Source organism: Fundulus heteroclitus, chromosome 10, assembly GCF_011125445.2.
Source record: "Fundulus heteroclitus isolate FHET01 chromosome 10, MU-UCD_Fhet_4.1, whole genome shotgun sequence".
Classification (NCBI taxonomy): domain Eukaryota; kingdom Metazoa; phylum Chordata; class Actinopteri; order Cyprinodontiformes; family Fundulidae; genus Fundulus; species Fundulus heteroclitus.
The window spans coordinates 8,889,079-8,912,737 of record NC_046370.1 but is presented as its reverse complement, the minus strand read 5'-3'; the positions used below and the strand labels follow the sequence as shown (position 1 = coordinate 8,912,737).

Sequence of the window (23,659 nt, the reverse complement as noted above, 5' to 3'; positions counted from 1 at the left end):
CATGACATTTAACTTTTCTTGAACTATACATCTAAACGGCTGCTGGATATGAATAGTCAAGCATGTGATTTCAGGTCTGTGATGGTCTTAGCTGGATTCAAGGGACCTCCCACAAAAACGTTTGCCTTTGGAAAACGAAGACAGATGTATTTGTTAAAAAAGAAAAAAGCAATTAATAAATAAATACAAAAACAAAGAAAGTAATTTTTCTAACTCTACAGGAGCACCACTGATTGTTCTTTTGATCAAACACTGTTTTGTAGCAAACATTTGCTACAGGCTTTGCAACATTTGCTACGATAAACAGCCCCGCATAGTCTTGCTACCATTACAGCTAATTAACGATGTAACATCCGGTTGTCATGCTCTCAACTTTACATTGTAAAAGAGCAAGATGGAGAAACACATATTTTTACCCTTGTATTATAATTGAATTTATCTGGTGTTTTGCTGAATGTTCTGCAGCATGGCTTTTTTTTTTTTCTTACATTCGGATCGGTTCTTGACATCCTCTTCTGTATATTCTTAGTGACGATACCTCCCCAGCATTTCTTGAGGCTGTTCTTTTAAACATCACTGTGCCACTAAAGGAGCCCATTCCTAAACATTTCCACCGGGGCTACTTTTAACTCCAAGTCATATAGTTTTACTTTTGCAGAGGTCTAACAAGGTCAGTCTAAGCACCTCCCAAGACTCTCCATCTCCATCCCATGGTGTATGTCCCTACATGCATTAGAACATGTGGAGAATAATGTTTTTTTTTCCCACTCTTCTTTGCTCAAACTGAGTCAGATTATACTGAATATGTCCTTGAACACCATTTTTTGAGTCATTCCACAGATTGTCATTTCAATTTAGGTCTGTACTTTGACTGGGCCATTTAAGGAAATATGCTTCTATCTAAACCATTTTGCAGTAGCTCTTGCTGTCTGGCTGTTTGGGTTGGTTGTTCTTGCTGAAGAGTTTTACAGCCTCCAACTGGTTTTCTTTTAAGATTGCCATTTATTTAAGTCCATCATCCTGTAGTCCAATCTGAGCAAGTTCCTATGTCCCTGCTGAACCAATGGATCTCGACAGCTAGCCATTGCCAACACCGCCATGTTTTACTGTGGACATGGTTGGTACAGGTTGTCGTTCCCTGTCTCCTCCACACATACTGGGTGTCCTCTAAGAGCTTCCTTTTTCAACAACGACATTCATGCTATTGCTTTTCCAAATGTAGTTTTGTTTGCACGGCTCAAACTGCTGCTCCTCCACAGTTACTGTAGGCCTCTTGGCCACTTCGTTGATTGATGCGCTCCTTGTCCGGCCTGTCATTTTAGGTCGACCGCCATGTCTTGATGGGATGCCAGTCTTGCTATAATCTTTCCATCTTCAGATGACAGACTGATCAGGGCTCGATGATATTCTGTTATATCTCCTTCTGCACAACTTTCTCCCCGGCCCGTCTGCTGTGTTCCTCGGTCTTAATGACGCTGTTTGTGATCTAGTGTTCTCTATCAGACCTGTGAGGTCAATTGGCAATTCAGGTTAATGGTTTCTTCTGGATTTTGTTTTGAAATTCCAGAGTAAAAGATGGTTGAATACAAAAGCATGCCACATTTGAGATTGTTTGTTCAAAGTTGAAAACAGTACATCCATTCCTTAATGCCAATATTTGTTGGACTATCAAATCAAATCTTTATAAAATATTTTGAAGTTTGGGATTGTGTATGGAAGAAAAATGGAAAAATATTCAAATTGAACGAGTATTTTTGCTAAGCACTATGTATGTGCTGACATTTTATTTATGTTTTTATGCTTTAATGCTATGAAACTGTAGTTTTATACTCAGGAGTATAATGCTGTCAGAAGCTCATATGGAAGCAAGTTGTTATAATCAATCTGTTGAATTATGAGCAATGCTTCATATCAGCAGAACATTTTCAAAGAAGCTTAATTGTTTTTATGCTTGGCACAATTCCACCTCTGTGGTGTAACAGCTGGGGGATGCTGAACTGTGTTTTATGCAGATGTGGAAATTTTTTTATAATTTTAAAATAATTGCATTGCATAATTGTTATCAGGTGTTTTAAACACAGTTTCACATCTTTGATTTCAAGCATTATGAAAACACTGATAAGCACACAGTTTGTGGTGGCGTGTTTAAGAGCTCCGCAAAGCTTTTATGGGGAACCTGGCTCATTTGGCAGCGATTTGCAGATGTAAATCTTAACTGTAACAACAAAAAGGGTTACAAATATGCGATTGTATCTGAATGTTTGAGCTCGGTGCCTAAGAGCCAAGTAATGTATCCAAGAGAAATACCATCAGCTGCCGTCTAGTGTGAGTACATTTCCAGAGGCAGTTAAAGCAACTCCTGCCTGTCTGGCATGCGTGGCTCCTGTGTGTGTTTACCTTCATGTTTGTGGCCCGTCATGCTTGAGCTGGATTGGTACGTTCTCCCGGGTGCTGCTGGAGGGCTCGGCACACCGGCGATTTATCCCTCCGAATCCATCCTGCACGGCAGCAAGTTGACGTCTTTCCGCCCAATGCGCCGCCTTCAGTTTGCATAATCATATTAATAATCACATTGTGTGGGTTTTCAGCATGAGCAACATTGTGGCAGAGGCTTCCCGTCGACGGGATAGTATGGGATTTTTAAAGGGAGGTTCTGCCAAAAGGTAATTAGTGGTTAATATCTGACCTGGAGTAGATACTGTTACTCTTTTAGCGTCTTCATTTTGTATAAATCCAGATTAGCTAGTCCTGAAAGAAGAAGCTAAACCTCAAAGATGTTTATGCAAACGCTGATTTATTAACCTTTTAACCAGCGTCATGTTTGCATTAGGCAATTATTTACACAGAACCTGACGATTATGGGCGACAAGGGTAGGAGGCGGTGCAACACTAATGAGGTCCCTGTTTGAAACACATGCCGAGAACGGATAATGTCAGAGTAGCTGTCTGACATAAACTAAAGTGGTGCAAAAAGCTGAAAAAGTTTATATGTCTTGCCTTACTTTTACACATTTAATGAATGTATTTATTTTAATCTTGATGAAACAAAAACCCAGTACTTGGTCAGACTACTCTTGACAATTAATTACCTAGTAGGTCGTGCATTGCAAGGGTGGCAAACCCGATCGTAGAAGAGGCCCCAACTTAAATCATAGTCCAGATTGTCGCCAAACAGTGTTAAAGTTTATTAACGAAGGTGAAGTGACGAATTTGAAAACTCTAGAACAAATGTTGTTGTTTGCCCCAATGAAATAAATGAAAAATCTGTAAATAAAGAGTTTTTTTGTTTTGTTTTGTTCTTTTGCTTTTTTTTTTTTTACAAGAAAACCCCATTCAAGCAACAAGGTAATGTTATTGCAGGAAAAATGCAAAAACAAAATTTAAACAAAGATTCATTGTTTTCTCTGATCATTGAGCCTTGAGTTTGCTCTATGGGAGTTTGATCAGGTGTGTGTGTGCTGGCCATTCGAGCACAGCGACACGGTGGTCATTAAGCCAAGTGCTTCACAGTTTGACAGTGTGCTCTAAGTGTTCCTGGTAGACAGCTGCACTGACCTTAGAGTTGATAAAACACAACATCAGCAGACAACATGGCTCCCCAGACCATCACTGTCTGTGAAAACCTGAGATCTGTGACTCCACTCTTCCTCTGGATTTTGGTACCTTATAATTAAACAAAAAAAGTCCTGTTGCTCCTTAGCCCAGGTGAGATATACCCAAAAGCTGTTTTTATTCACTGGTGCATGTGCACCTCTTTCTATTATACTTTTTCCTTGCAGTCAACTTTCCAGTAATATATATTGATTAATTACTTTTTTTTTTATTTGTGCGATGTCATTTTCATATTTTCATATTTAAATGTTTGGATTTTCATCAGTTTTAAGCCATAATGATCACTTAATGGAATTTAAAGTTTGAAATATAGCACTCTGTGTGTGTTTGGGTCTTACTTTTCATTAGTTAATAATGAAATAAACGTTTAAATGACATTATAGTTGATCTATATACAAAATAAATATGAGCCTTACCTACCACCGGTGAGACTTTAAGTGGTTTTTAACCTTTTAACCAAGCCTGCGGAAAAAAAAAAAAAATCTCCAGAGCTACTAACCCCGAAGCCTCATTAAACACACTGTCAATCCTCTCCAGTGGCATCATTTTGATTATATATCAATCAGGAGCCTCCATGCTTTCATATTTGGTGTAATAATCTAACTGAACGCTCTGGAGTTAAATGCAATATGCTGTTTTAACATGCATTCATGAAAGCTTTCTGACTCGCCTAAGTGATGCCCAGTCTAACATCCTGGGAATGAGAAAAATATGACATTTACTGCTGTTATATATATAACTGTAAGTAGCGATAATTGGCTGAATCATTTGACATGTCATAACCCAGTCATGCTAAGTTTAGTTTAAAATGGTTTCTGCACTGTGTGATTCGTCATTTCCAGCCAACAATTTGCTCTCCTTTATCTCGCACAGTTTAAAAAGGAAACATTTTTATCCTGCTCTACCCTGAAATAGCCCTGCTAGGCTCTCTAAAACAGAGCTCTTGCCAAAAGCACACAGAAAACAGATTTATTGTTGCAAATAGCTTGTCAGGGCTATACCCTCCTCGGTGTCGTGTCCCCTTCGCACAAAGTGTCAAATACAATTCAATTTCTGCCTCTGCCTCAGCTGGGGCTAACACGGTCAAGCAAATGCTTATTTTCCGAAGGGCCCGGGGGAGTTACACTTTCCAGCTTATCAACATTTATTAACCTTCGCACTGAGGTTTGTTCTTTGATTTGGATTCTTTGGGAAACAGTGAAATTGGATTTTTTTTTCTTTTCCTCCCTCGCTTCTGGTGTGACATATGCTCAACAACTTGTCACGAGTAGGAGAAAAATCTAAATGCTTGTTACGTTTACCATTTTACCCTGAAAGCCAATAGCTTCTCTCTTTTCTCCGGTTTTGGTCTTTTCCTATGTGCCAAAAAGAAATGTCTTCCAACTGAACCACTGACAGGCCAATGAATATAATGAGCCTTTAAGGCCAACAAGTTTTTTTTTTTTATCTGAGTTAGTAAATGTCTAAAAGAACTAACAGGGTTTTTTTTGTCTGTTTTTTATTTTCTCTTTTTGCCACAGCTCTGCTTTAAAGTAAATTGTAGCTCTGTGTCAGTTGGACATGGTGTCGAGTTCTTTCCTTGTTGACTGATGCCAAAAGATCAGAAGACATGGGTTATTGAAGGTTTCTTTGACTGCCTCGAGTAATTATTTCCAGTGACTTTTAAGGGACCAAATGTCCTCTGGCGAAATTTCTTTCATAGACTTTGATGCTCAGAAGACTTTTGCAAAACCTCCCAGAGTTGGTTTGATGTCAGAAAGTAAAGATGAAACATTGGCTTAAACTTTACAATAATGACTGAGATGGAAAGAAACTGAAATGGAGTTCTGTCTAGAAAATAGCAAGTAATGTTGACCTTTAGAGGCTATGTTGGACACCATGGATGCATCACCTACTTTAGTTTCTCTAAATATACTGCTATTCCTTACCTTTTAAAAACTACATTGCCAAAGCCATTATAGGCAAAATGCAGTTTCAACATAAGACGTTCAATTTTTACACTAACCAGCCACTTTATTAATGCTTCAGTAGGTAACTATTGTAAATTTTTTAGTTTTTTTTAAAGGTATACTATGCAACCGGGGTTGATTTTCCAGCGAGGCTCCCCCCAGAGGGCGAAAGTAAAAGTGCACTGTCATAAAGATGCTCAGCTGTTCTCCTGGTTTCTCTGTCAAGCCAGGCGCGGTTGTTTTGAGCTTAGCAGACAGGCGAACACAACGAAAAGTCGAAAAAAACGGCAGTACAAACAATGACTAACACAGTGAAAGTATGAACATGCACACAGAGAGAGAGAAACCATTCCAATGTTACTTACAATCGCATCAGCAGAAGTGCGAGGTCCGCGTCAGCCTTGCAGCCTTCTTTTTCTTTTAGCTCTCGCCCTTCAGAAGAAGCTTGCCCAACGTTCACCCGTGTACGACTCCTCTCGCTGTCCAGAACCCTTTTCCTCTTTCTTGCCTGCTCCGACATGGGCTTTCGCTGTTTTCTCGCTGGTTCCGCCATGATAACTGCACAAATATTGCCACTGCGCTAGCAACGAGCATGCCTTTCACTGGGGGCGTGTAGCAGTTCTCGCCGTAAAGCAAGAACGACTCTCGCGGTCTTGCATGAGACTTCTGAGCCTTTGGGTGCTGGCCGAGGGCTCCTGCAATTGCAAGTACGGTATTTCCCCCACAGACCACCAGGGCGGCCGAGAAAACCTTTGTTCGACCTGAAATGACTCATTTAATCATCCAAAACGGTATGGAACACATTAATTAACTGAAAAATGTTGCATAGTATGCCTTTAAATATATATTTTTTGTTAACGCTGTCACCATGTCCTGACAGTATAATATGAGACACATGGGAAAAAAATCTAAGCTGGCTCCTCCCAGTGGTCATACCGCCATTGGCAGAAATACACCGCTCCCAGTCAAAAACAACCAATCAGGGCCATGAGGAAATATTCATCCATGAGTGTGTCCCATTTCAGGTGCTGCATCCTTCGAAGGACGTATTTGTAGGCCAATTACAATTACAACGCGGCAATAAACATCCTTTAAATCCTTCTGAGATTCCTTCAAATGTAGCCGACGAATGTGTCCTTCTTTGCCCCGATTTGACGAATGGGTCAGGCGTATCCTTCATGGCGAATCGTATTCCACGTTTCACTGCGTGTTGAAGAGAATCTTTTAACTGGAAACAGCAATGGTGGAGAGGAGTTGGATATATTACACTTTCTGTGACGTAAAAGTAACTTTAAAAAAGTTTTTAAGCGAGAAGCTAGCTACGTAAACCTGAAATATCTACTTGGTGCGTTGAACATATCGCTTGATTTTAAAAATGCTCGGACGTGCACGGATTGCGTCGGCTTTCCGCTGACCGGGCGGTTTAGGCTCACTATCCTGAGAGATAACCCCCGCTGTGGGGGGAGCAGCTGTGGAGCGAGGGTTGTAGCAAGGGGGAGGGACCTGTAAGGTGTGCTTGTTCAAATTATAAGGCTAAGTTTGTGGTTTTCTCAGAACTACGTACTGCAGCTTTAAGCACACCTTGTTAGTAAAGGGTTAGTCCATCTTTATCCTGCCTTAAGGCCATGTGGCCTAGATTCTACAAGATATCTGAAACATCCTGTCGAGATTTTGACCTTTCCTTCTTACTTACTTCAAAATAAGAGTCTCAAATATACAGTAGTCACAGGGTGTTGAACGTAAAGCACTTGGCTTCATATCCGAGGGTCTTAATAATAGCTTGCATTTACTTAGCAGGTGAACTAACATGCTGAGAGCAACTGGATGGCATAGAAATATTGTTGCATTTGAGTAAAGAGAGATCTTGAGCCACAAGATTTCATTACACCCTTGATAAATATTATGCAGCAACACACGACGCACCGGATGAACCAGAAGGTATCAGTACATTCAGGGTTTGCCCAGGATTCTGTTCATGGATAGATGGCTTTCAAACAAAGCCAAATATGTTCATGTCATTTGTCAAGGGTGGTGATGCTTTGTACACTGGCCCTTGCATGGAGTGTGCATATCCTCATCCATTTTGCTTGGCAAGAAATGATAGACCCCCACCCACTCCTCTGACTGGGCTGTGGATTATTAGCTTAAGGTCTCTAAAAATATCCCTCTGCCTGTTTAAGCCTTTGACAGCGGCAGCATCTCACACATTTTGATAGCTTCATAATAACTGCGGCTTCAGAGGGGCTCATGCACTCAGGCTGCCTTGTTATCTTTTACCTTCTTTGCCCAAAGAGGAGAAAAAGGCGGAGAACTCGCAGGGCCCCCGAGTTCTGCCACCGTCCTCTCTGTCTCGCAGTCCTTTCTCCCTGAAATCCGACTCGACAGCAGATCATCAAAAGCGAGCATGCAATCACGGCAATCTCAGAACAAACAAGATGCTTTTTTGAGTGCGAGAGGATTCTGCCCAGATGTCACTTTAAGGCACTTGTCATTGTTGCAACAGCTGCAGAAGCACATGGGATGTCATTTGGAAGCCGTCTAGCACAACATACCAAAACAAGCGCATGTCAAATGCGAAACATACGCAGGCTGGAACAGGAGATTTTTTTTTTGGGAATATTAATGCCATAAGCTCCTTAAGGAATAGCGACTTTAATTACCTATGTGCTTTGTTTTATTGGCTTGCATGTGCAGTCTTGGTAATTACATATTTACTGCCATACAGTGTTTATACACGAGGTTTAGTTAAGCTTATATTACAAATATTTCTGATGTTGGAATACATAGCAACTGATAGAAATTAATAAATTCCTGAAAAGGATTACAGTGTACACATGTGGCTCATAGATATTGCTTCAATTATCTTTTCTCCTGACGCCCACACACACTCGAAAGGCTTTTCTCACAAATATTAAAGCTGCTAACTAGAGGGAGGGTGAGGCAGAGCCATGTGCAGCTCAGCGGCACCATTATTAATGCAGCCTTCGTTTATGTTTCTCTTTTAAACGCTTTATTGTGATATACAGCTGTTTAGACGGGACAGTTTTCCGAGCCGCTCTTGTCTCTGCGAGATGCCTCATGCTTTGTCAGTGATTGAGCGCTCCAGAGGAGAAAAGTCAATATGTGGTCATAAATAAAGGAAAACAAACCCGAGACCTGAAACTTCAATGGATTGAAAAAGGCCAAGTGAGGTGAAACGAGAAGACATGGCTACCTTAAATGATTGTAAAATAGCGCTTTGACTACATCAGCTAATTGTGGATGGGGTGGAGGGGTGATGAGTTGACATATTGCTGGTGCTGTGAAGTTGATCCAAAGCAGAGAGGGAGCCATGAGGGTTCCCTCCAGGGACCAGTAACCTTATTGTTCCATGTCATCTCCTCCCCTTCTGTTTGAGGAGCACGATGTCAACCTCTCCCCAAGGTCACGCAAACACCCATCCAGCTTCAACACATAATTGGATTATTTAGAATCATGAAATCAACTTATTGCCCCACTGAGGGCAGATGTGAACTTGGTGAACTAGGTTGTCTTTCATGATTTGTGGTGTCGTTCCGAATTGACAAGTAACAGTTCCTGTCTTCAGTTAAAGGACCACAGAATGAGCCGAAGAGTGTAAATCATCTAAAGGATGATGTGGATAACCACCTTAAAGGGTGTACGTCATCACTTTTACACCTTTTACCTCTTTTAATTGTGCATAATCACAACAATTACATTGGGCTTCAAGATCAAAATCGTAAAATAATTGTAAAAAACTGTAAAAGAAATAAAGCCAGGGTAAGACCACCAAAAGTTGACCTTTGATGATGTTTATTGCACTGCTCTCACAACTACATATTTCTGTAAAGTGTAATGCATTGTCTTGCAATGGAAATTTTTGTCTCAAGGGACTTCTGGGGTTTAAGGTTGAATAAATAAACACTCAGAGGGCACCAGCTGTAACCTGCTCAAACTAAAGTCCTTTTAAATTTAGTTTCCCCACATTATGTTTTTGGCCCCCAAATGTCCCTTCAAACTAATGCCGCTCATGCGATAGATGGAGAGGAAGTTAAAAATACTCAGTATCTACAGTGAAAAGCAGATACTGAGTATTTTAACTCAGAGAAAAAGTAACTTGTCCTTAGGGGCGTCTGAGAGGAATTTATTTTAGTACTGTCTCTTTAAATCTAAAGGAGGCACTTCACACCCTCCCCCCTTCACGTTGCAGAGTAGTCCACTCCACGCCGTTCGGCCATTTTTGTAGTATTTGGGGACGGGAACAACTGAATAGTTTGACTTATCCACTTGCAGCTTTGGCATCCTTCAGAATGGACTACAAAATCGCTCAAAGAAACAAAAATGACGGATTTGTGAGACTGGTAAGCCGGAAGTCCGGCATGTGCTTGTTTAACAGTTCTGTGGCAAATACTGTGACGCTTCTGAGCAAAAGATGTCATAGAAAACTGAACAGTTTGAAAAATATGACTTGAAAGAAATATAAAAAGATCAAGGCAGCCCCTGGTTGGTTTACCTAAATTCTAATTTTCTGCTCTCCTAAAGACTCCAAGTGCACAACAAAATTAATTTAAGGGCTTTAAACTACCCTATGAAATTTGGATTATATCTCTATAACCTTTGGAACTTTATACATTTAGCATCTGATTAGATACTTTTCAAGGTAAAGAAAACTGAAACAAAAAGAGTTTTGGGAAAGGGTGAAGCAAAATTTCAGAGTGATACAATGTCACTATTTCTGGGTAGGTTTTAATTGTTTTGTTGTCATAACCTTGTTAGATTTCATGTTCAGTACTTTTATTTGTTTGTGTGTCAAGAAATGCACTGTTTAGTCAGAAAAAGTGGGGTAAATTAGTAAAAAAAACTGTCTTTCAATATTAGAATCAAATATTAGTGCAGCTTTGTGGGCATAAAATGTAATTTATTTGGCTTGTGAGTTGTAAGTACATTTTATAATAATTGTTATTTTAGTTTGTTATTTCACATAGACCTGGAATGATGATTCAAATACATTTTTCACTAACCTTTCCTAACCACGTCTTGCAATTCTGCTCAACATTAAAAAAAATGCACAGCATGAATTTGGATTAGATCACTCAGTGTGGTTACAAGACTTTGCCATTACATGCCATATGGTAACCAAAGGTAACCTGACCTGCCAGATGGTTTGTTACATGGAACCATCTGGGAAATTCTGTTTGGAAATCGATTGCAAAAGGGCAGCCGTTTTCAAAGAACACTTAGCAGGCTATTGAAAGGTTAAGGCTAGGATTAGAAGCAGTTAGATTGCTAAATTCTTAGAAATGCAAAAATGAGGCAACTCTTGTTCACACCTATAATTCTCCCACGCTGCAGCTGTGATAATAATAATAAGGTGTAATGTAGCCCTACAGATGCACCTCGGTATATGTATTTCAGCCTGGCTGCTTTTGACTTGGAATTTAAACATAACCTTCTTTGTTTTGCTTTGCAAATAAAATAACTGAACACCGTATTCCTTTTCTTTTTTTAAGTTCAGGCTAAACAGTTAGTTTTGCTTTAGAGAAGCTGACTGAAATGTGCAAAAGTAGGAGAAAGGTTTCCCAAGAATTAAACAGCTTGTTCTTTGGTAAGGGGGGAAAAAAAGAGTTAAACCTGACAATAAAAGCACCTTTTGTAAATAAATGTTGACATGCCGAACATGTACCTCACATGACTGATCCCTTTAATGAGCAGCTGTTTCCACTTGGAGATGAGAACCAGGGCAGACACTTGCTGTCATGAAAGAATCATTTACAACATCCTGAAGACATCCCTACTTTTATGTCATGGTTAAAGACAAAGCCCTAAGTTTCAGTCGGATCTTTTTGTTTTTAGCTGCATTTTATTCTTGTTCACAATTAAACAGTTAATGTCTACTGTTTAATATTTGCACGATGTATCTATTATGTTGTTTATTCTGCATTTAAACAAACAAGAATTAGCTTAATTTGAGTTTCTATTTGTGTCACATTTAAAAATATCCAGTACATTAAATTATCTGTGGAACTGTGTGGCATGTTGTACAATGTGCAAGCCTTAGAAATGTGATATTTTTTGGCAGTAGCTTAATCACATTGAAAACCTCTGTAAATCCAATGTTTAATCTTTGTGCATTTATTCACTGTGAAACAAATCCAAATTTGAGATTAATTAGATTTTTACAAAATCTTCACACAAAAAAGTCTTAAAAGGTACTCGAAGCATCTTTAAGGTGTGCATGTTTTTATTTTATTTCAAATGACCAGAGTGTCTAGGGGCTTTAATAAAGTAATCCATGTCTTCCTGTATTCCTAAATTATAAACGTGACTTGATTAAAACAGCCCATTTTGCTTTAAAAGTCTAAAACTCAGGAAAGATAAGAAAACATGGCATTTAAGCAAGGCAGATGCTTGTTACAGGTAAATCTAAAAACATTTTGGAATATCTCAATAGTTTTTGGCAGTCATTGCAGAGAAATGAAGCGGTTAATTCATAGAATAAAATATTCTAAGCTTTTATTTCTTGTAATTTTGATGATTATGGCTCACAGATAAAGAAAACCCAAAATGTATTTTCTCAAAAAAAAACTAGAATGTCACATTAGACCAACCAAAAAAAAAAAAAAAAAAAGATTGGTTTCAGCAAAATGTCATGCTTCTGAAAAGTGTGTCCATTTCTATGCACTGGATCCTTGGGTGGGCCTCCTCCTGCATGAATTACTGCATGCATGCACCATGGCATGGAGGCCATCATCCTGTGACACTGCATAGGTGTAATGGAAGCCCAGATTGCTTTGATAGCTGCCTTCGGGTCATCTGCCTTGTTGGGTCTGGTGTCTCTCATCTTCCTCTTGACAACAGCCCATAGATTCTCTGTGGGGTTCACGGCAGGATAGTTTGCTGGCTAATCAGCAGCGGGAACACTGTGGTCATTGAATCAGCTTTTTGGTAACTTTGGCAGTGTGAGAAGATGCCAAGTCTTGCTGGAAAATAAAATTAGCATGTCCGTACAGCTTGTGTGGAGAGGAAAGCATGAAGTGCTTTAGGATTTCCTGGGTAGATGGCTGCATTGACTGTGGAGGCACGGACTCCAGCCTCAGTCCACCCCTTGTGACGCTCCCCCAAATTCTTGAAAGGATTTCACTCGACAATCCTCTTAAGGCTGCAGTTCTCCCTGTTGCTGGTGCACATCTCCCTAACACACTTCCTTCCACTCAATTTTCTGGTAATATGCTTGGATAAAGAACCCTGTGAACCACCAGCTTCTTCAGCAATTGTCTTTTGTGGCTTCCCCTCCTTGTGGAGGGTGTTGATGAGTGAGAGATCATTTAAAGGCTCCGGAAACATTTGCAGGTGTTTTGAATTGATTAGCTGATTAGGATGGGACACCCTAAGTCATAATAATTAACTTTTTCACAGTATTTAAATTTTTCTGTGACACTGAGTTTGGGATTTTCATTATCTGTAACCCATAATATAAAATAAACAAACAATGGCTTGGAATATATCCCTCTATGTTTAATGATTCTATATTAAATATGTGTTTCACTTTTTGAGATGAAAAATTATTACTCTTTTACGCAATATACAATTTTTTTTTAGATGTACCTGTATATCAGAAAATAACCCCAAGAAAATAAGTGCTCTCCCAAACTTGCAATAAGATAGAACTGAACTTTGCAATATTTCAGTGGAGGAAACATCAAGATTCACATTGGGCCTCTGATGCAAATCTTGAGTCAAGGAATTTCCCAAGGTCCCTGATAGAAAGCTTAGCATAAGAACTGACCAAGTGTTTCTATAACCACTGATAAAGTCTAATCTCAAGCATAAACAGAGGAATTAATTTTTTCTGTAGTTAGTTGAAGATATTTGCAGCTATCCAAAATGTTAGATGGTCTACGAATGTATGCATGCATGTAGAAATACAGACTTAGAAAGACTATGATTGAATATCGACTGCATAGCAGTGATAAGAAGTGTCTTTAGGAGTGCCAGAAACAGCACCGCAACACAGTAGAGTTAACTTGAAGATGATTAATGAAATGATGCTGCTACAGTAAAGGGTAATTTTTTTTTAGGAATGTTTGCACACCTTCCCCAGGGGTGCCAGTAGTAGAAAGGCACTGTATACAGTTGTCACCAGACATTTACATGCAATAAATAACAATATACCTAAAAGAAATTATCCCACTATCTAACTTTATGTCAGACTAAACATTTCCTGTTTGAAGTCAGTTTGGGGTGACAATAATTACTTCTTTTTTTAAACTTTCATCAATTTATTTTTATTGCCTTTTAAACTGTGTTGCTTGGGTCGCATGTTGATATCCCTCCACATGCTTTTAACAGTAGTTTGCTGGAATTTTGGCCTGATCTGTCTCCAATAATCTGGCTTTTATGTTAGTCTTGGAGTAATGGGTTCTTCGGCCCATATTGGTATATGACTCACTGTAAATTATGACAGTGTGTCGTCATCTTCAGCCTGCATCTTCATCTTTTGTAACACCTTGTGTACTTGCATATATTTTTTAAATCAAATTAATGTGGCACCTTTTATTCCATTTTACTTATAGTGTCAGTTCACAACATGTCATCTCAAGGTACAAAGTCAATCCATTTAAATCATTCAGAAAGGTTGGTCAAAAAGTTTCCTATGTAAGGAAACCCAGCAGATTGCATGGAGTCATTGACTTGCAGCAATCACTCCTCCTGAAAGGGTACAGAGCCACAGCGGACAGTCGTCTGCATTGTCGATGGTTTTGCAGCAATCTCTCATACTGAGCATGCATGTAGCGACAGTGGAGAGGAAAACTCCTTTTTAACACAAAGAAACCACCAGCAGAATCAGAACCAGGCTCAGTGTGAGCAGCAATCTGCCACAACTGACTGGGGGTTCGAGAAGACAGAGCAGAGACACTAAAAATAACACAAAAGCACACATTGATCCAGGAATACTTTCTATGTAAGAGAGGGCAATAGCAGATGTTCTGTTGGCCAAATCAGGGCATCAAAAAGATGATTATTTTACTTTTTATGATTTTATCTCTCACACTTGGAGACAGTGAGTTTAGGGTGTTGCCTTTAAATATATCCACTGTTGTCCCTCTATTTGTTTTGTGACTAAATCAGAAGCTAGCAAAGCAATGACATCCTCATCTGGGCTTCCCCATAATGTTTAAAGTCATAGAAATCTTAGGGTACGTAAACTTCTGAATCTAACAGATTTTAAAATAAAATAAAACGTTAAAATAAAAATAATTTAACGCAACGAAGAAAAGATAGGTGGATATGCCATTTACACGGTATATGCAAGTATCTGCTTCGATCAGACAAGGTAGGGGTATGTGAAGTGCACCTGTTCGGAGTCTACGGCGACCTATATATACGGGGCGCTGGATGCCTGCAGGATGGGGGATTCCCACATACCAGCACATATTCATGGTTTCAGTGGTTGTTTCAAGCCTACAGGCTGATGTAGTGTTATCTCACGCTCCTGCGGTAAGACGAGATGATGTCTGATAATAGTTTAAATGGGGTGGGCTGCCTGCCTATTAAATCAGGAGCTGGCAGAGCGACGCTAACTCAGGTTACTTATTCTCATGTGACATGCGAGGAGCGGAGGGGAAGCGAGATGTCTTCACTTCGCGTCTGTGGTTGGACATTGTGCTCTGTTTTGTGACTCTGTAATTAACTGCTCATTTGTGTGTCTCTCTGTTTTGTGTGTGTGTGCGTGTGTGTGTGTGTGTGCGTGTTGTCTCTCTTCAAGGAGGCGGCCACATTTGCCAAAGAGCTGGGCTTTGAGGTGAGTTGACCGGCAATTTCACAGTAAAAAAGATCCTAAAGGTTTATTTTTTGCTGATAATAAAGTTCTTTTTGGACAGTGATTGATGTGCTATTATACTCTCCAGGCCTTGCAGCAGTTGCTATGGAAACCAGGCAGTCGTCATGGTTTCTTTGTTCAGCCCCGCTCTCTGTTATGACGCACTCGCTCGGTCTGCACCCAACATCGCCTACAGATGTTATTTATTGAATTTTGAAAAGCCTCTTGGGAAGCTGAGAAGTTGGGCACGGTTTCAAGCCTTTCTCCGCAGGCTCGAAGCTCATCAGGTTGCCAGGTTAAAAAAGCCTCCTCATTATCCCCGTCGCACTCAGCGACGTTACTGTATGGCTTCTGCTCACCGCTATACCATGACGGCACACGGAAACACTCTGCTTTAACACCCAAATTAAAGCCACTTGTTGTAGATTACAGAGATGGAGATTGCAGCGCTTGTTTGTGCTGTCTCTTAAGTGTAAAATGAATATTCCCAGAGTGTCTTCCTCACTCGTTTTTATTTTTTTTTCTTGCATATTCCCCGCATTTCTATTTAAATGCAGGGGGGTGGGGGGGGGGGCAGAAAACACAAATAGCCAGGATGTGTGTTTTTCAGGTATTTTAAGTGCCATCTTTCAGAGGGAGAACCGCCTTGAATATGGCTCTGCTCTGTGTGAATAATTGTCATCCAGAATCACTAACAGTGTGATCAACGTGACTGGAATAGAAATGCAATCCTGATGGCAGTGACAGGTTTAAGAGAGGAGACGGGATGAAGGCAGAAGGAGGAGGAGGAGGAGGAGGAGGAGGTGGTAATAATGGAGGGGCCTCATGTAAAAAAAAAAAAAAAACTGCACAAAGGGCAAAGTCAAGACTCGGCGAGTAGTTACAGTTCTTTGACATTTTCTGTGTCAACTTGATTTGGCAGAACACTCTGTGAAATTGCATTGGATGAATGTGATTTTTTTTTTTTTTTTCCTCCAGATAACATCAGTGGTGTGTACTGTACCTACTGCATTTCTGGATGGTTGTAGCTGGTAGATGTTTTCCTCACAGTAGTTGTTGAGGTATTTTTTTTATTTTCTGCCTTCTTGTCACTTTCTGATGAGAGTTGAACTTTCCTTTGACAGGCTACTTCCTCAATGTTTCCAGTAACAAGTTTTAAAACCGCTGGTGCCTATTTAAGAACAGCACCGGGTAGATTTAAAGGGCTCATATGCAGGCAGGGGAAGTCTGGAAAAGTACGTTATTTGAGTCTTTTAGTTGTTGTTGTTTTTTTTCAGATATGGAAAAGTGAGGAATATGGTTTATGGAAATATTTATATTTCCATATTTTATTCCCAAGCCGAGTCCGTCTCTCTGTCCATCAGTCCATCCATCAATTCATATCATACTTTTTTATTCATACTTTCAAAATGGATTAAAAGGACAAAAACCCCTGAAAACTTGACTGAATTTTTTTTATGTGTAATACCCTCTGATTTAAGGACTTTTTTAAAAAAGCCACGTAAAAGATAGTAGATAGGAGATATTTGATCTATATTTTGCTGTAATGTTGCGTAGACAAAAGCGTCTGTCCTTCACAATCCTATCCTTATTTATTTTTCCTAGAACAGTCCTTGCAGGTAGGTTTGTCCCACAATAAACCATTTTAGCCACAAACCAGAACGCGGATATGAGAGACATTTTTGCTTTTATTTGGCCTTACTTATTAAGGCCAAATAAAAATTTACTAATAAATTATTGTTAAACATAATCAAGAAACTTTATCAATGCCCAGGTTGATATATTTAATTCAGTTTAATTCAATTCAGTATATGTATACTTTACAAAATCAATTCTATTGCATCATGCAGACAGATTGATTAAAATGTTTTCTCAGGAAACTTAGCAGATTGTTTTGAGGTTTCTGGCTACATCAAGTAAAATTATTATTTTCTCTGTGCTTGGTGAGAGCGTATGGGCGTATGGACTCTTGTGCTATATAGGCTGTGTTTTGAAGAGTAGAATGATCCAAAACAGATTGTATAAGTCAATAATCAAATAAAGTTTGAATAGCCATTTAGTTTAGCGCTGATGGAAAGGCCCAAAGCAGATGCAAACTTAAATGTTCTCAGCCACTTAGCGTTAGCCATCAGCAGTGCTCGCTATCCTTTCAAATCATCAATATGTTGTTTTGTCGCTCTGTCATTGTTTTGTCTTTTTCTACTGAGTTCCCAAAATATTGCTGCACAAATGATTTAAAAAGGCCCATAATAACAGCTCAGACTTCACCACACGCAATCACAGGCTAACAGCAACTTGGTAGCACTCAACTCCGACAAGAAACATTGTGGCGTCGTAAAATGCGAGCACAACTCAATTATTTTCCTGTCGAACCGTGTTTAACTCGAGCTTATTGTTATCCTTTTAACACCAACTGTCAAACGACACGCAGCGGCCACTGCTTCGTTTGTGGTATTGTCAGGTTTAACAAGCTAATACGCTGAAGTGAAGTTCTTTAAGCACTTTGAGTCCTATAATGACAGTGAGGTTGATCTCAGTCCATCAGAAGTCTTGTTAATTCACTAATTAGGCCTTTTTAGTCAAACTTTAATTAAATATTGCCAGCATCTAACCCTCAAGACACAGCGTGATGTGCTCCTAATGTAGTCTGAACACTGTTATCATCACATTATGGATGACTAACACAAATGACAGCTACTCTTCTTCAGTATAAATACAAGATAAAGAGCTTGTCCTCCCAGACGCAGCAATCAGCAGATCTGAACGCAGTCTCCTGATTGTGATCTGTTTCCTTTAAATGCTCAAAAGAACCCTCTGCATCACGGCTCTAATTGAATCTCTCCCCTGCAGCATTTTTTTTTTTTTTTTTTTTTGCTACAAGCAGCCCGCGGTGGAGATTATCAGTTTCTCGGTGGCTTCGACGTAGCAACGCAATTTAACACCCTTGTAAAGCTTTCATATTTCACGCTTTGTTGATTTATGTCTGATCAGTCGCCCTGCAATCGTAAATATTGCCATTTGTCAGCCGTGAACCAAATTGACCGCATCATTTGTCAATCAATTTCTGGCTTGCTGGTTTTCTTTCTTTTTTTCTTTTTTTTCTTCTCCCCACATCATTTTACCGTGCCTGTGCTTACCTTTGTTATTATATGTGTGCCCTGATGCGTACACCTCCACCTCGTGCTCTAAGGACCTCTCAGCATCTGAACCCGAGTAGAGTCACCTTTATTTTATGTCAGCGAACATAAAACCCGAGGGTGACAATGTGCCGAAGCCCAGTGTGCTTTTGCATTCAGGGCTTGTGGTTACATGCAGTCACAGTGACAAATTGCTCTTTTTTCACCATAGCCCGCTAACAGCCTCTGTATTAACCTCACTATTAGCACTTACTTAGAGTGTTACACCCATTTTTCCCTCAGCCCTGGGTCTCCCCGGACCTCTTAGGGCTGATTAAAGGACGTTTGGGAAGCATTTAGAGGTGTAAAAGCTCATTGGTTCGAGTGAGGCAGAGTGGCTGGTGTGGGCCGAGTCTATCTCTCCAGATTGCTCCCATAATCACAGTATTTGCTCAACCTAAAGTTGCTTTAGCGCTAGCTTTGACACAGATGCTTCAAGCAACTGTAATTTCAGCTCCCCGATGTACAGAAAAAAGCTGTCCACTTTGTTGAAAGACAGCAATAAAGACATTCTACTTGCTCATAGTACATCATGATGAGTTAATAATAAAGCAGCACTGACAGGTGTGTGTGTTTTTTTTTTTCTTTTTTATTCCTCTCATGATCAAAGGCAAGCACTCCTGAGAGCTCTGTCGTCTCCAGGCGAGAATATCCATTCTGTGCAGATGCTGAGGATAGATGGCCTGTTTCAGGAGAACGATACAGTACATGCACCGCGTATCCCCTGCTGCTTGCAGACAGCGCCGTTATCTGACAAAAAGCCTATCTTCACACTCTCATTTTCATCTCACTTAGGCAATATGACATTGTAATATTTTCCAGCCCTCTAGCAACTCCAGTGGAAGCATCATCGAGCGCTCCTATTGATCCGTTTCACACCAGCCCATCTGGTTTTATTATCACTTGATCCATCTGACTGGATTGGAAAAAAATCTGACCTGCTCTCAGTAACACTTGTGATCTTTGATTGACTACTCTGAAACCGCTCTTCATGATGCTTTCACTCAACTTAACATGCCCCCCTCCTCTCTTTCCATGGTGTTTTCACAGACAGATGACATTGCGGTGATTGCGCACAAGACCCAAAACCTCCCCAAGGAGAACATAAAGAGGCAGCGATTGGTGGTCTTCACCCAGGGCAAAGACGACACCGTCGCTACTGTTGGTAGGTTTCGGCTTTTTTTGTCCACGTTGGTCCCTTTTGGACATATTTACCCTTCACTTAAACCTTATATCTCCAAACTGCTGAGAGCAGCTTTAAATAGATGAGTGGAGAGGCCAAAATGTTATCAGTAATTTCTTTGAAGCGAAGCTCTGATATTGACGCCAGATGTTTAAAAAAAGACAAGAATGCTTGCTCTACATTCTGTCATTTCAGAGCATAAAAGACGTGTGGGGGATGCAGAGAGCAGCGATTGATTTGTGGAGTACTTCTAACTTTGCCTTGAATACACTCCAGCCTGGTCCTCAGCAATTTTTAATGCTTCAACTCTAACATCCTGCCCTCTTTCTTTTCCTTTCCTTTGCCAAATGCTTGCAGAGTGACCTTTGGGAGAAGTTGACAGAGCTTGCTCACTAAAATCAATCCATTTCCCCTTAATACATAAAATATTTGGTAGCAGGACTGCAGCGATATTAAGTGAACTTTTAGTAGTTTTCGCAAAACAATTAGTCCTAATTCACCCAAAAACATTATAAAGGATGAATCCTACCTTTCCAGGAAGCTCCACACTGAAAGGAGAATCAGGTAATTTCTGTAAATTACTTAGGATTTAATGTCTTTAGAGTCAGTTTCAAGATCAATAAACACCTCTGTTGAAATAGAAATATTGAGAGCTAGTAACTGACAGAATCAAGAATTGCATTTGTTATTGGTAAAACTACAGTTTAATATCTAATTCTAAAAAGGAAAAGGAAGAAAATAAAAATAATAAATATAAAGGCCAACAAAGACCAACAACAATAAATACGCTCTAAATCCACAGATTACTGAAATATCAACCGATTACAGAAATAATCTTCAAAAGATTTGACCGTCTCTCAGAAGCTTAAATAAAAGACTTATCTCCTAATTCTGAGTTCCAACATCTACTCTAATTAAAGAGAAAAAGTGCCGATTAGAAACCAGCCAGAAGAGAACTGAAAAGAGTCCCTTGCTTGGTGGAAAATGGGCTGTTTTACCCTCAATGAATCAACTTGCTTGTCTGTTCTTGTGGGTCTTTCTCCATCTTTCTCAGCTTAAGAGAGAATAAGGTACTCACTCCTGCAGGTCACTCTGAGTTTAGCAGGTGAAAGAACCGCTCTCTTCCAGATCTGGCTTTTGACGTCTGGTGGGTCCCCTGTTTGGACCCCTTGTGTTGCAAGGTTGGATATTTAAAAGTATTAGATTAAAGGAAATACTAAGTGATACCGAGCAACTGCGATCTTGCACAACTTTACACAAAAATGAACGAGCATAATGTAGCATTTGATGCAAACCTCTCTCTGAGTACGTCATTACCCCTGCTATATATCTGTTGCGCCCTGCAGCCATTAAACATCATGTATCCCGCACAGGTAACACTGCTACAGATTTGATGCCATTTATACTAGAATAAAGTAATAATACAATAACCTGATCTCACGCTACGCTATAATTTATGCATTGATAAAGGTTCACTCACCTCGACATTCCTGTATGCTTGAAATTGAAAATGAAACAGCCTTGACCTATTTTCTGTTTAATTTATCTAATTATCTTACCACGCAGGGGCACCTATAGAGCATTGGAAATGTCATTCCCAGATGGTCAACTAATAATAATTAATTTTGAATTACAAACTTTTGACCCCAATACTCACAATTAGAATGGGATGCAGCAAACGACAAATGTACTTCAAAGACGTTACAGAACTTAACGTTCCACAAAGAAAACCATTAATTTCACAAACTTTAGACCCACTTAACATATTTCTCCATGTGTCTGCATCTATGGCAAGATGGGAAACAGTGGAACAACAGCTTAAAGGGGACATTTACCCCTTAAATACTTTTTATTGTGTACTTGGAGTCTCTAGGAACGTAGAAAATGTGAATTTAGTATGTCCAGGTACAGCGTAGATATCTTTATATTCAGTAATTCTTTTTCGAGCTGTTCTGTTTTCTCTATTCTCTATTAATTTTTATTTAACTATTACATCACAGCATTTGTTGTGGAATTGCTAAAAAAACAAACGTCATGACCTTCCGGCTTACCAATTTCGCAAATCCACCATTTAAATTTTTTCCGCTGCAATTTTGTAGTTCAAGCTCAAGGATGTAAAAGCTATAAGTGAAAATCTTTAGTGGTTGGGCGTATTAACTCCCACAATGCATCACACCGTCCCCCGGCATACTACAAAAATGGCCAAACGGGGTGGAGTGGAACACTCTGCGACCTAGAGGGGGGCGGGGCATCAAGTGCCTCTTTTAGATTTAAAGAGACAGCACCGAAAACTTAGGACAGGGGCAAAAGAGGGCCTGTGGGGCTAAAGTAACAACAACTTCAGACCAAAACATTGCAGTTCCACTTTATATAGACCACAACTGAATTACTTAAATGTGAAAAGGAAGGCATTAAAAAGCACGATATGTCCTCAGTTAAGGGGCCAGTAGAAAAGCAGTTCTTGAAACACCAAATCAGAGCACGGTGTGTGCAGTACTGAGTCATCATAACCGAAGAGGAGTTGGAGTTTTAAGCCTTGAGAGAAGAGACTGTAGCTTCCGATTACAGCTGGGAGCCTTTGCCTTTGTTTGGAGCTGCAGGGTGTCTCTCCTCATTGCCCTTGTGGTTCAGTTCATTTCAGCAGCGTATGAGGAGAGCTGGCCTGTAGGTAACATATTAATCATCATTGGGGACCACATAGAGCTACAGTTACAAGAGAAATCCCAGTGCTTCAGAACCGTGTCTTTAGAGCAGTCCAGAATTCTCAAATTCATATTATGAGAATATGAATTTAAGTATTGCTTCAGTTTCATTGTGCATGCTTTAGGTCTCATTTTTACAGCTGGCAGTGTTACTACAGAGTGAGACATCAATCAATCAATCAATCAATCAGCTAATAGTGTTCAGTAAAAAGCAGACAATGAATAGAGAGAAAGGCTTTCAAGCTTAAATGGAGATAATCTTGTAATCCTTTCACAGTTTCTTTTTTATTAAACTCAAATAATTAGTAGAAGAGTTAGGGTTGCACAAATGAATTTGCACAAGTTATGGCTTTTGGAAAGAAACATGGAATCAGTAGCAAATCGACACTGGCAAGTAAAAGCTGGATGGATGCATATCTTCATGGTTTATGGTGCACAATATCAGAAAAGCATACAATATTGTTGGCAAATGTCATGATGAAAGCAAGACTTACAATAATTAAGAGCTTAAATCTAATATGTTCTGAAACGCCATATAGTGAATTGCATAATATTTCTATAATTTTCAGTGCAGTTCTTTTTGATATCAATGTTGTGCGCAGTGATATGTCGAAAATTATAAATTTCCGATTTGCTGTGCAACCTTGGCGCATAGTCAACTTTCCTAAAAACGTCCCCTCGACTTCCTGAATTCATTTTTATTGCTTTGAGACATTTACAGTTCTTTACAACGGCTGAAGGTTAATTTGAAACACATTTCTGATACTGTGTGCTACGGATCAAAAGGTGGAAAATTTATTTCAAGGATGTAAAAAAAAATCCAAAAGAAAAGTGAATTGTTAGGATTTCTTACACATGGCATACCAGTGATAATTTGGTTTTGCACTCTGAAGTGTAAACTCCCGGGCAACATGGTTGTCTTTATATTACGTGCCTAGGAGCTAAACTCATACTTAAACATGAGATTCTGGTGACCTCATAACTCTGAGTAAAAATGCCATGATTTCACATTACATACAGAAAAGAGAAAGCTAAAATGTAAAACATGATATATACATTTATCAAGTGTTTTGGGTGTCAGTCTCTGTCCCAAGCGGAGGAGTTTAGGGATCTTGGCGTCTTGATCACCAATAAATGGATGGATTGAGTCTTCGTCTGTAGTAACATGGCTGCTGCTCCATTTGTTGTGGTAAAGAAAGAGCTGACTTTAAACACTA

At 39.6% G+C, this 23,659-nt stretch overlaps 1 protein-coding gene across 1 annotated transcript in view; it reads left to right on the top strand.

Moving 5' to 3' along the window:
* The window catches only part of LOC105928224 (adenosine kinase), a 70,894-nt gene that overhangs the window by 26,235 nt on the left and 21,000 nt on the right, over positions 1 to 23,659 (top strand). The window contains exons 2-3 of the mRNA XM_036141921.1: positions 15,328 to 15,363; positions 19,608 to 19,722. Coding sequence (XP_035997814.1) covers positions 15,328 to 15,363; positions 19,608 to 19,722 — 151 coding nt within the window. The remainder of the gene's footprint in view (positions 1 to 15,327; positions 15,364 to 19,607; positions 19,723 to 23,659) is intronic.